At 47.3% G+C, this 12,348-nt stretch overlaps 2 protein-coding genes across 3 annotated transcripts; one reads left to right on the forward strand and one right to left on the reverse strand.

Annotated features, from left to right (window-relative positions):
• Positions 1–733: 733 nt before the first annotated feature.
• CDCA8 (cell division cycle associated 8) lies at positions 734–5,460 on the reverse strand. The gene is made up of 10 exons (XM_058819843.1): positions 5,198–5,460; positions 4,978–5,106; positions 4,685–4,719; positions 4,126–4,201; positions 3,685–3,815; positions 3,329–3,402; positions 2,950–3,048; positions 1,913–2,039; positions 1,326–1,412; positions 734–1,032 (listed from the first exon to the last, which is right to left on the reverse strand). The coding sequence occupies exons 1-10, from the start codon at positions 5,277–5,279 to the stop codon at positions 976–978; spliced, it is 897 nt and encodes a 298-aa protein (XP_058675826.1). The 5' UTR covers positions 5,280–5,460; the 3' UTR covers positions 734–975.
• An 86-nt stretch (positions 5,461–5,546) lies between these two features.
• AIRIM (AFG2 interacting ribosome maturation factor) lies at positions 5,547–10,243 on the forward strand. 2 transcript variants are annotated; one of them, XM_058819841.1, is made up of 5 exons: positions 5,559–5,812; positions 5,880–6,062; positions 6,158–6,279; positions 6,573–6,616; positions 10,035–10,243. In XM_058819841.1, the coding sequence occupies exons 1-5, from the start codon at positions 5,559–5,561 to the stop codon at positions 10,062–10,064; spliced, it is 633 nt and encodes a 210-aa protein (XP_058675824.1). In that variant the 3' UTR covers positions 10,065–10,243. The 2 variants fall into 2 exon arrangements, with proteins under 2 accessions (XP_058675823.1, XP_058675824.1); XM_058819840.1 differs by lacking the exon at positions 10,035–10,243 and having other exon boundaries at positions 5,547–5,812; positions 6,573–7,410.
• Positions 10,244–12,348: the final 2,105 nt, after the last annotated feature.

Genomic DNA, 12,348 nt, shown 5'->3' on the forward strand with positions numbered 1-12,348 from the left:
AGCCACGTGCTTGTTCCCTCTGCAGCTTCCTCTTTCCTAAGGAAAACTTCTTTTGGAAGAACTTTGGTCTTAAAAATTGCAATTAGAGCTTTTAAATCAGGTGACTGATCAGTTAGAGCTTTTAAATCAGTGTTGATATAAAAGAATTTTCTAGCCAGGCTAAAATTCTAGTTAATTTTGTTTTCCTTTTTTAAAGCACAATCTCAACTTACACATCTATGAGCACATACATTTTTAATCTACAGCTCAACTAATGGATGCCTTTAATTAATTAATATGTGCACAGCAGAGCAAGGCAGGTGTAGGTGGAGCTGAGTGGGATATGTTATTGCCACCTGCAGTTAGGACTCAGAATCTGCTCAAACCTCTCAAAGAGAGTTTTCCAAATCCATGAGGTCTTCCATACAATAAAATGGTTGTTCTCCAAAAGCAAATTAATGTATAAATGCTGTTCTATAAGCTTTGCCACACCCTGCACCAAAGAGCTCTGATTGCAGCTTATCTCCATTTTAACCATGTGCAGGCCTGGTTTTGCCAAAAGTAGAACTTTTGAAATACAGAAAAGGTTTCAAAATCTCAACATCCTTGTTTATAGCCCCATAAAGAGGCTTAAATGAAGGATAAAGAGGCATCTTTGGAAAGGACAGAGCACCAGCTTACAAATAAACAGGCTTTTTTCTAGAAAAAGAAAATTCTAGACAAAGTTAGAGAGAAGCAGAGTTCTTTACTCTGAACATGGCTCTTAACATGACAACCATCAGGCTTTCTGCCCACTTGCTAATCTGCAAGCCCAAGAGAAGTGTCATGGTTTCAACCTTAAAGGAAATTTTCAATTAATTTTATGTCTCTCCAAAGTTCCATTCATTTTTCTCCCATTACACACCATAGGTAAAATAACTAGTTTTTAGCTTCCATTCTGCATATCAATAAAAGAAATATACAAATAAAAACAAGAACTACAGAGGGATGTCTTGCTCACTGACTTCCATCCAGGGGCAATTTTGCCTCGTTGCAAGCCTGTGTGAGACAAACCTGAAAGGAAAGAGAAATCCATCAGAACTGAGACTGGTACAGCCCACAAGCACCTGCAGCTCCAGCCTAAAGCTCAGCTCTGTTTTTCAGAGTGACAACAGCTCTTTTCCCCACTCTGTACTGAGCCAGATGTGATGTAAAGTTCCTGCTTCTCCCTTCTTCACCTCAGCCAAAATTCAAGACAAGGGGTCAGGGGAAATAGGAGTTTCTATTGCAGCTCAGCAAGCCCCTGACTGGTGAGAGAGGGACAGCACTGCCTTACAGCCATGGCTGACAAAAACATCCAGACTTACTGACAGCTTCTGCATGAGCCCTTGGGCCTTGGGGTTTAGCTGAAGGAAATTCTTCTTGGTCAGATCCTTTTCTGTCAAACGTATGCTCTGTGGAAACAAACACAAAGCTCAGGTTTTCTGTCTGGCCAGCTGAAGACAGTAAAAGAGTTAAATAAAAGAGGTTAAGATCTAAGTATAGACAGGCAGAGAACTACATTCAGCTCATCTCACACCTTTCCTGCCGAGCATTAATGCATTACTGGCTGTGGTGGTTTTAAATATCTTGATTTGTGGTATGGGGGATAAAGCCACACTGAGTGAATGATTTTTTTTTGTGAGTGCACGGGCATTCAGCCATCATCAAACCCACTAAAGCTGCAGTAGTGTCAGTGTAAGTGCTTTATAGTGAATGCACAATGAAACACCCTCCTGTTGTTTCAACCAGCTTGAGCAGTCCCCACTTCTGGCTAAGAACCTCTTCCGGTTTGTTTTAAACTCAATCAACCCCTCAGATAAACTGCAGTGGCACAGCTAAAGAGACAAGAGGGGCTGAAGGGGAGCAGGTGAGGCTCCAAGAGGTGCCTGGGCACTGGAGGGTCAGGATTTACCTCTCCCCCACCGAGGGGCAGGGTGAGGATGACATCCTCAGGCTCAGCCAGGGGGCTGCCCTTGGCAGAGAAGGTGTAAACGCGCTCGTTGATGGCGGGAGTGCGCAGCCCCGGTGTCTTGAACATCCTGAAACAACGAGATAGGAGAGAGTGATGTCTGCTCACAGCACCTGCAGACCAGTAAGAACCTGAATGAGGGATGTGGGACTCCAGGCTGCTCTCCAAAATGGAGTTTGTTACATCCAAGAGGTTACAGCAATCCAGGGTTGTGGGTGACAGAACCTGTGCCTGCAGCTGTCAGCTCCAGCTGCAGGCAGGCCTGGAGACCCTTTTCTCTTGGTTACATTGCATTATATTCTTTTCTTTTGGTTACAATGCATTCTATACTTTTCTTTTGGTTACAATACATTCTATACTTTTCTCTTGGTTACAATGCATTCTATACTTTGCTGAGCATCTCAATACAGCAGAACCAATCTATACCATAACTTTTATCTATAGCCTGTCATAACTACTGTAATTACCATATTCATGTTACTGTTCTCCAATCACTAAAAGTCAGTACATTACAGTTTAAGCTAGAAGTTGGTTTTCAGTTTTCTTGCAGTGGAAAATTCTGAGAATTTTTTCTACTTGCAACTCTGCTGACTTGTTTGGCTGCGCTATCTTTCTGCTTGGTAAAAACATCTTCTGTTTAAAGTGAGTTTATTCTTTGCTCTAAGCCATAAAATCCCCTTCTAACTAACACACCCTTTGCCTCCTTGGTTATCCAGTAAGACTGGCTCAGCAATTCTTTTCTTCTGTATCAAAACTTGCTTTCATTTCTATTCCTTCTTCAAATTCTATATTCAAAAATCTTTCTGCCAAGCATACATATCTGTGAAACTTTCTTAGCAAACTTTCACCATTCCCAACATAGTCTAAGTCTTTCATTTCAGGTCCAAAGAGCCACTAAAGGCTGTGTTATAAACAGATGGTGCAAGGCAGATTGGATTAGAGATAGAAGGGAAATGTATTTGTTTTCTCTGTTAACAAACCTGGGATCAAATCTGGGTGTAACCATGGAGGTGCCTCCCTGACCACACATATCAACCATTCTGCCAGAAGCTGGAGTGATGAAACTGTTTTTGCTTGATCTGTAAAAGGGAAATAAATATCTGTACATAACACAACCTCTAACAAGTGTACAGACACTTGGAGAAGGTGACCACCACGAACCCCAGGGGTTATCACTAACCACTGACCCCGAAACTGGGGACAGCTTGTTCTCACAGGACAGCCAGCTGTCATTCACATCAGTTCTGCCCTGTAGTGAGGCACAACTCTCCCCCCCAAACCAAAGCCCATCCCACCAAAGAGAGATATTGATATTTGCACTCTCCATTTCCAGAGAGGAGACAGAGACATCCCCTTTACCTCTTGTTCATGCCCTTCAGTCTCGCCGAGGGAGGTCTTCTGGCCACACGTGGTTTTTTGGTGGATGCCTTCACCTGCAGCACACATCACTCACCAGATCAGTTACTTCCATCTCGTGGGACAGTTGAGTCCACACAAAGAGGCTTCCACACAAAATGCTCAGTCCCTTTCCATGCACAAGGGCCCAGAGCAAACAGCATTCTAGCCTTTGGGACCCTCCCCACTGCTAGAACTCTCTGGGAAGCACCAGCTGGTGCAGTCCCCCTCAGGGCATCCTGGGCAGCCCTAGTCAGCAGCTCAGTCAGGAATTCCTCTCCTGAGGATAATTCCACCCCAGAGAACAGCTACTCACTCACCTTGGCAGTCCTTGCATCCCCACTCTCAGCCTCTGAAGGACACTGGTTGGCAAGTCGAGATCTCTTCTGCCGTGGAAGTGATGGAGGCTCTGCTTCCTCATCACCTTCAACACTCCTTTTGATTCTACTCACTGCAAAGAGAAAGTATTATCTAACTGAATAACAACTTTAAATTATTATTTAGCAGGGAAGGCAAACAGCTACAAGCAGTTTTAGCAACAACTTGCTTCAGAAATCCAAATTCTAAAGCCTAATTGTTGCCAGAGCACTACTTTGGACTATTTTGAATGTTTTAATGAAATTAATTAGAGGTACTTGTAGGTACTAGGGATAAAAGTAGAATTATTATCCTAGTTTAAGCATACTGATGGACATGATCAAGAATTGAACTATTCTTCACATTAAGCAACCACAACATGCTTCCACAATGTTTAAACTCACCCTTCTCAGCAATATCCAACAGGGGATCGACGATATCTGTGCTCAGCCTGCGGATTTTCATTATTTCCGTGTCTGCCTAAAATTAAAAACACTTGTGGCACCACTGGGATTGTTGGCAGCCAAAAGTTCGTGTAAGTTAAAGTTGCAGAGCAAACCCCCAGTAATTTTACAGCCAGATGAGCTCCCTGTTTGCTGTTGTGCTCAAACTGGGCCTTTCATGCATCTCTGCCTCCCTCAGGACTCGGTGCCTGGTTGGCAGCTGCAGGTGTGCCTTTCCTACACCCTGCTGCCCAGCCAGCTTAGAAATGCTGTGCTTTACTGCAAAGTGCATGTGCTCTTAGAGATTAGGGAGTGCCATCTAGCAGATCAGGAAAGATCAACAGGGAGGAGCAGCACCACATAAATCACATCTCTGATGGGATTTACCTGCCTCTCTTATTGTTGAATTTTAAAGAAACCTTTGTGAAAATATTGATGTAACTGTTTCACTTGTAACCATCAGTATGATGAGCAAAGTAGGATAGCTTTAGAGAGCTTTATGTTTGTTCTGGACACCTACCTTAGCCACATCCTCCAGTGTGTTTTCACCTCTTGCTACAGGTAGAAAGAAAATGAATCAGATACATCAGGACATGTCAGGGGACACTCACACAGCACAGCAGGGTTGTCACCATGGGGGTGAAAAACCCAGCACAAACCAGAGAACAGAAGCAGTGGGGTAGTGGGGTCTTTCCCTGGGGATTGCAGGGAGAGTAGATCCCATCCCATCCCCTCCCTTACACCCACTGGGGTTCATTATTATCCACGGAGGAAGGGGTCCCTGAGCCCAGCACCCCCAGCCCCGCTCCTCACCGAAGAAGTCCAGCCAGTTCATGTCGCGGATGGCGGCCGGCAGCCTCAGGATGGCCATGTCGTACATGTGCTCCACTTCTTGCACCATGCGCTCCCCGTCCGCCTCGATCCGCTTCAGCCGCCGCTCCACTGCGGGGAGACGAAGCATTAGCCCTGCCCGCAGGCCCCGGGTCCCTCTCTCCTCCCCACGATCCCTTCCTTCTCCTTCCCCCTGCCCTACCTTCTCTGTCGAAGTCTTGGAGGAACGCCTCCATTTTGCGGTGGCGGGCGCTGGAGTTGCCCTTTTTCTTGGTGGGCGCCATTGGTGATTCTGTGGTTCTCTCCTCAGCGGGTTCTTATTACGGGTTCCTTACTACGGGTTCTCTCTTCAGCAGGTTCTTGTTACTTATTGCGGGTTATTTATTGCTTATTGCGCGTTATTTTTTGCGGGTTCTCTCCCCAGCGGTTCCTCCGGGCGGGCTCACCGAGGGTTCCCTCAGCGCTCGCTCCTTCAAACGCAACCGCCGCCCGGGCTGGCCAATGGCGGCGCGGCGCGCCCCGATGACGAGCGGCAACAGCGCCGGGCGGCGATGGCGGCGGTGATGGCGGCGCCCGTGGCCGCGCTCCGGGCCTGGTCGGAGGCGGTGGCGCGGGCGGAGACGGCGGCACGGGGAGCTCTGGCAGCCACGGCCCCGCTGCTGGGCTCGCTGGCCGCGCTGGCGGCGCAGATGCGGGCGGCGCGGCGGCTGCCATGGGACGCCACGGCGCTGGGCGCCTTCCCGGAGCTGCGGGCGCGGCTGTGGCGGAAGCAGCGCGGCGCGGCCGAGGCGCTGCTGGAGCAGCTCGGCCAGCGGCGGTGAGGAGGCGGCCGGGGCCGGGCGGGCAGGGCTGCCAGGGCCCGCCTGACCCCGCTGTGCCGGCAGGGAGGAGCTGCGGGCCGTGCGGGACGCCGTGGGGGCCGCGGGCAGCGCCGTGCTGCGGCTCGTGGAGGAGCGGGGCCCGGCCGAGCTGGGGCTGGCCGCGGTTCTGAGGCGCGGGCCGCGCTGCCCCTCGCTGGCCGATGTGCTGGAGGGGCTGCAGGACGTGGAACGCTACTACCGGCACCTGTATCCATCCTGCCGGGGGGCTCTGGGCGGCGCTGGGGGTGTCAGGGAGGTGCTGCGGGTTTCTTTTGTCCTTGTTATCCTTAGTAGGCACGAAGGTACTTGGAGATCAAACTGCTCCTGCAGCGCTTCAGCTTGGACAGCCTGGCAGACGTGGAAGCCCTGCCGCAGTCCTGGGAGAGGATTTTGGAGCGCTACAAAGAAGATGAGGTTGTTCAAGGTACCTCTGTGTATAAAGAGCTGAGGGGTGATGTTCCCTGGGGAAAGGCCTGGCTGTGCTAGCTCTGTGGCAGTGTGTGACCCTGCTCTGAGATCTTGGTCAGCTTCAGGTGAAAACACTCACCATCACACCTGGGCACAGCTGGAAGCAACATCCTCACAGTGTGGCAAGGGCTCAGTGCTCATCAGTTCTACCCACACTTTTTTTTTATTGCCTTTAAGACAAGTTTTTGGGATACAGAATACAGGTAAAGCACGTTCGGCTGACGGGGTTGTTGTTTCTCTCTGTCTCAGATACTCTCCTGAAGGTCTCACTGTTTGTGGAGAACCATCACGAGGTGAGCTGCTCACCTGGCTCCTGACAGGCAGCAGGGACTGGCACTGCCCAGCTTCTGGCACGTTCTGTGATGCTGCAAAGGGGATGAGGAACTGAGGGAGCTCTCCTGGTGCTTTTTGGAAACTGAATGAGTTGAGTCTTGGCCTCAGCATGAAATGCTTGGACTCTACCATTTTCAAGTGGAAATGGTCTTGATCTCTGAAGAGGCTGAGCCAAAAAAGCCATGAAGATAGAAGGGAGTCACCTCCAGCTGTGGAACTTCTCCTTTCCCTCATCTGCCATGCCTGTTTTGTGTCATGGTAAAAATGTTGATACTTACATGAGGTGCTGCAGGTGTGTGAGTGTAATAGAGTCCTTCAGGCTGCTGCCATGAAAGATATTTGTCCTTACAAATAAAGAAAACATGTCAGATTAGAGTTTAGAAACAGTGCTCACCTCGTGTCTTTGAGCAGTGTGTTTGCACTCATCCTACCTGGGAATGGAGGAGGAAGGAAGCAAATCTGAATGCACTCTTAAAATTTCACTGTCTGGTAGCCACTGCTGACAGTTCAGGGACACCTTTTGGTGGCCATGGCCAACAAAACTGATCCTCTGAACATTCCCAGGAAGCTGTGGGGTGTTTGTCTCCCAGCTGTGTATTTGGTGAGGAGCTGCAGGGTGGCATTTTCTGGGGTCCCCCATGGCAGGAAAGAATGAATCTGATTCCATGTTCTCAGAAGGCTTATATTATATTATATTATATTATATTATATTATATTATATTATATTATATTAATCTAAAACTATACTAAAGAATAGAGGAAGGATACAGACAGAAGGCTTAACAAGATACTAATTAAAAACCTATGACTGTCTCTAGAGTCCCAAAACAGCCAGACTGTGATTGGTCATTAAGTAAAAACAATTCACATGTTGGATAAACAATCTAACCTCATTCCAAAGCAGCAAAACACAAGAGAAGCAAATGAGATTAGAATTGTTTTCCTTTTTCTCTAAGGCTTCTCAGCTTCCCAGGAGAAAAAATCCTGGCAAAGAGATTTTTAAAAATTTAATAATAACACTGCAGCTTCTTGGAGAAAGCTAATAAAGAATTGCATGGGACAGGTTGTGGGTGTGATGTTTGTGCTCAGATTTCTGTGTCCCCAACCTGGTTCTCCGTGGCCACCTGAGGGCACTGCTTGACCCATGAACACTGAGGGGAGCAGATTGGGGTGCTGGGGGTGCCAAGGGTGGGAAAGGGCTGGATCAGGGCTAGGGCTGCCAGTGCTCCCATCAGGAATAGGGGATCATGAGTTCTAGCTGCAGTTCTTCACACACAGAGTTATAATTGCAAAGAAAACCCTCTCCTGGTGCTGGGTGCCCTGCCTGTGGCATTCACATCCTCTGAAAAAATTCCTTCACCCAGGGTTTTCTCCTGGGAAGCTGAAAGGCAGCAAGAGGCCTCAGAGAAAAGGAAAACAATTCTTATTTCATTTGCTTCTCCTGTGTTGTGCTCATGTGGAATGTGTTTGGAGATTGTTTACCCACAGGTGATTGTTTCATTGCATTCTGCTGTGAGTTGTTTTCACTCTTTGGCCAATTGTTGCCAAGCTGTTTTGGGACTCTGGAAAGAGTCTCAAGTTTTCATTATTATCTTTTTAGCATTCAGTATCTTTTCTGTTTTTAGTATAGTATTCTTTAATATAATACAGTATAATAAAGTAATAAATTAGCCTTCTGACAACGTGGAGTCAGATGAATTGTTCTTCCCTGCCACAGGGCTCACTGTGCATTTACAATGCCCTGCCCAGGGTGGAGGTGAGGTGGGTTCTGTTCCTCGTGGAGGCTCACATGCCTGTGCAGCCTTGGCTCCTTACACAGGGTTTGGAGCATGGCTGGTGTCTCAGGGTGAATCACAAACCAGATGGTGAGCTTGGATGCAGAATTGTCCTTGCATGTGTGCAGCTGTACAACCCTTCAACACCCCTCTCCTGTCAGCCTCTCTTCAGGACAGCCTGCCAGTGAACAAATGGATTTAAATTCAGGGAGATGTTCAGCACAGTTCAGTGGTGGCCCACAGTTCTGCTTCTCCCAGATGTTTGGCCCCTGATGTCTGTCTTTGTGCTAACAAAGTGCTGAGGGAGCTTTCTGCATTGAAAGTGGCCGTGCCCTGACTCTGACTGACTGAAATGGGGTGAGTGAGGTGCTCCTTGAAGTTCTGGTGTGATTAATTGCTCTGTGCTGTTCCTGCTTCCTGGGCTGTGTCATCAGCTGCATTTGTCTGCAGCTCTCTGTGGGGTGTGAGTGAATTTCTGCATCAGAGCACTCTAATTGGGATCAGCTGTGGGTTGTTCCACTGCAGATCTGCATTTTCTGCCAGAGACCCCAGAGCTGAGGAGGACATGGTTCCTTGTGTGTGCAGAGCTCCCTTCAGCCTGGGAGTCACTGTGAGCAGAGCCAGGGTGGGCATTCAGCCTGGCAGTGCCACACAGGTCCTCAGGCAGGTGCAAAGGCCACTCCTTGCCATCACCCTGCCTGTCAGGGTGATGCTTTTTCCTTGATCCTAAAGTTAAGAGCCAGGCACAGTTAAGGGATAAAGGGTTTTTACCTTGTAATTTAATAATGATCCTTTTGGTGCAACACTTCATTAAGGTGGAGTATGCTGAAATGTACACCTGAGAGATTGTAGAATTTAATAGATTTTACAAATTAGTATATCTAATAAAGATGCTTCAATGAGAGGCTTGAATCAACAGTGTCACATTTTCTCATCTCAAAGTATTCCCTTTTGGATGGGCTTAATCTTAGTTTATAAGATATATTTTAGATGGGACCTTGGATTTTCAAGATAGTGTAGGGCTTTCCAGCTTTCATCTACAAGGCCTTTAGGATGTTTGATCTTCTAGCCTGACAGAATACCAGGACTATATTAAATTATCAGACTTAAAAAATTACAAGTATGTATTCTAAGAGCACTGAGAATACATAAAAGATACAGAAAAGATCTATAAAGGATATATAAAATGCAAAAATTCATCATGGCATCATCCAGCCTGTGCTGTGTCTTAGTGAGGCTATGGGTAATGCAGCACTAAAGGCTGTGAGACCAACTGGTAAAATATATGTAACCATAAAAATAAATCCAAGTACCTTTATTTTTGGAGTAGAGCTCTTAAAAGTATCCTTGCACGGAGATCTGTCTTTGAGGAATGCAATAAAATGCAGTTAGCAGCTGGAGCTACCTTGTTAAAGGAAAATTGTCAGGAAACACAAAGCTCACACTTTGATTTTCAGCTTTGCCTCCTGCTAACTCCATTGGAAAACAGTTATTCTTCACTTACAGGAAAAGCACAAACTCAATTCAGCTATTAAATTCAAATGCCCACAAACATTTATAAGAGCACCTGACTCATGTGTGGTTGTTTTGTTTCCTCCCATAGGGTGGGCACTGCTGGTGCAGTTCTGCTTAGAAATGGGGACCTGCTCTTGGTAACACCAGATTTCCAAAACAAACCCAAAAGCTTTGCTTCAGCCTAAGCTCATGGATTTGAAACAGATTTCAAAACTGAGTGTATTACAAGAGCCCACAGTTATGGAAAAGACAAAGGATTTGGCACCTGAACTGAAGTGCAAAGTGGCTCAGAGGCAGAAATATGTAATAAAAAGCTTTGTGATTAATTTAATAAACCAAGTATGGGCTTCACAAGTCCCTGTGGTTTTTGAGCTTATTCTTTGAGACTTTCATCTTGGCCTGAAGCAGAACTCCTCTGTGACTTTGCTGAGGGGCTGCCTGAGTACTTATTTGCTCTGAAACACAGCAAACATTCTCCACTACATGTTAGCTGGCTTTTTGCTGTTCCCCAGTCCTGGCTCAGTGTTTCTCTAGTGCCTGTGACTTTGTCACAGCTTTTGCCCTGTTGAGCTCCAGGGAGGGGCAGGTTCTGAAGATCTGATGGGTGTGCAGTGAGTGGGGAATGGTTCTGTGCTGTTGGCACCCCAGGCCCAGGAGTGGGGATGTGCTGGAAGGATGAACCTGCCTTGTTGCCCTGTACTTCCACCACCTCCCCAGCTACCAGTGCCTCCCCACACACCAGAACATACAGAAATATTAATCATATATTTAATTTCCCAAAAAAGCACCCTGAGATTGGGTTCCCCTCTGTCCCCCGGCATGCCACATCTGCCTCTTCACTGATGGCTCCCTGTGTCACCATGATATTATGAAAAATCCTTTTGCTAGGATTTTTTTCTCCTGAGAAGCCTCAGAAATAAAATGTAAACGATAATTATCTGCTGCTGTGAAATGCAACAGGTGCATCTTTGATTGGTCTCATGTGGTTGTTTTTAATTAATGGCCAATCACAGTCCAGCTGTCTCAGACTCTCTGGTCAGTCACAAAATTTTATTATCATTCCTTTCTTTTCCTTTCAAGCCTTCTGATGAAATCCTTTCTTCTAGTCTTTTAGTATAGTTTTAATATATAATTTTCTTTTAATATAGTATATATCATAAAATAATAAATCAACCTTCTGAAACACAGAGTCAAGATTCTCAGCTCTTCCCTCATCCTGGGACCCCTGCAAACACCCCCACACTCCCTCTTCTCCCTGGTCCTTCTCTCCACAGCCCAGACAGTCTCTAGGCTGCCTGGGGAAAGCAGAATGAAGAACATCAAGCCAGTAAGTCTCCTAACCATTCTGCTATGTGAGGAATGAATCCAAGAGCCTTTGCACACTATTAATCTTTTCCAGTTCCTAAGAAAGCAAACGATCTCCTCCCGCTCCCATAAATCCAACCTCTCTCTCCAGCTTCTCCCCTGGTGTTTGAACTGCTCGCCAAGAGCTTTATTAAAACCTACAAGATGCAGTTTTGTTCCTCACTGAATCCTAAACAACTGTGCTAGATGGAGAAGAAACATTTGGTGCTGTCAGCTTTAGAGCATTTTTGTGTGTAGTCCATGGCCACTTGTCAGCCTCAGCCCCACACTGAGCTCAACAGAACCTTTGCTCTGCTCCCCTGAGGTTGGGAGATAAATTCAAGCTGGCCAAACCTCATGGCCTCATGTCCCAAAGCACCTGGCACTGATCTCTATGGGGGCAGCAGGAGGGATGGGTGCAGAGTGCTCCTGTGGCACCCTGCCCTCCTGTGCCAGTATCTGCAGCTTGCCAGTGGCCTTGGGGACACTGTGCTGGGCAGCTGTCACACCCTGGCACCTCCTGCTACCTTCTCTCCTGCTCTGAGTGGAGAGGCTTCCTACAAACCCTGTGTGTGTCCCCTTGGCATCACCCAGCCAGTGCCACCGTGGGGGTGTGGGGCACCAGGGGATGGTGCCCAGGTGCTGGGATGAGCAGAGAAGCTACAACTGATGTGGGGCAGCAGGGGATGGTCTGTCAGAACCAGGACATTCCTCTGGCTGCCCTGGGTGACTCCAGACCCTGGCAGGGGGCTCAGAGACCTTGGCATGGAGTCACAAACACCTGTGCCTTTGATTTTAGCCCATGGAAAAAACTATCAACTTTGTGTGAAGAGTTACAAGCCACAGGGTATGAACAGAATGATAGTGAATTTATCACTGGGTGAAAATGTAGAATTTTGGGGTTTTTAGAATGAGGGTTCAGGAGGCAAAATGGAGGAATCTGGATGTGTGCTGTCTTTCTCCTCCTTCTTCTTGTCCTCCATCTTCTGCTGTGATGTTGGCACTTTGGGATTGGTTTGGAGTAGAGACAGACTGTCTAACATAGGTGATAGGTATTG

The sequence above is a fragment of the Ammospiza caudacuta genome, chromosome 25 (assembly GCF_027887145.1).
Source record: "Ammospiza caudacuta isolate bAmmCau1 chromosome 25, bAmmCau1.pri, whole genome shotgun sequence".
In the NCBI taxonomy this organism is placed as follows: domain Eukaryota; kingdom Metazoa; phylum Chordata; class Aves; order Passeriformes; family Passerellidae; genus Ammospiza; species Ammospiza caudacuta.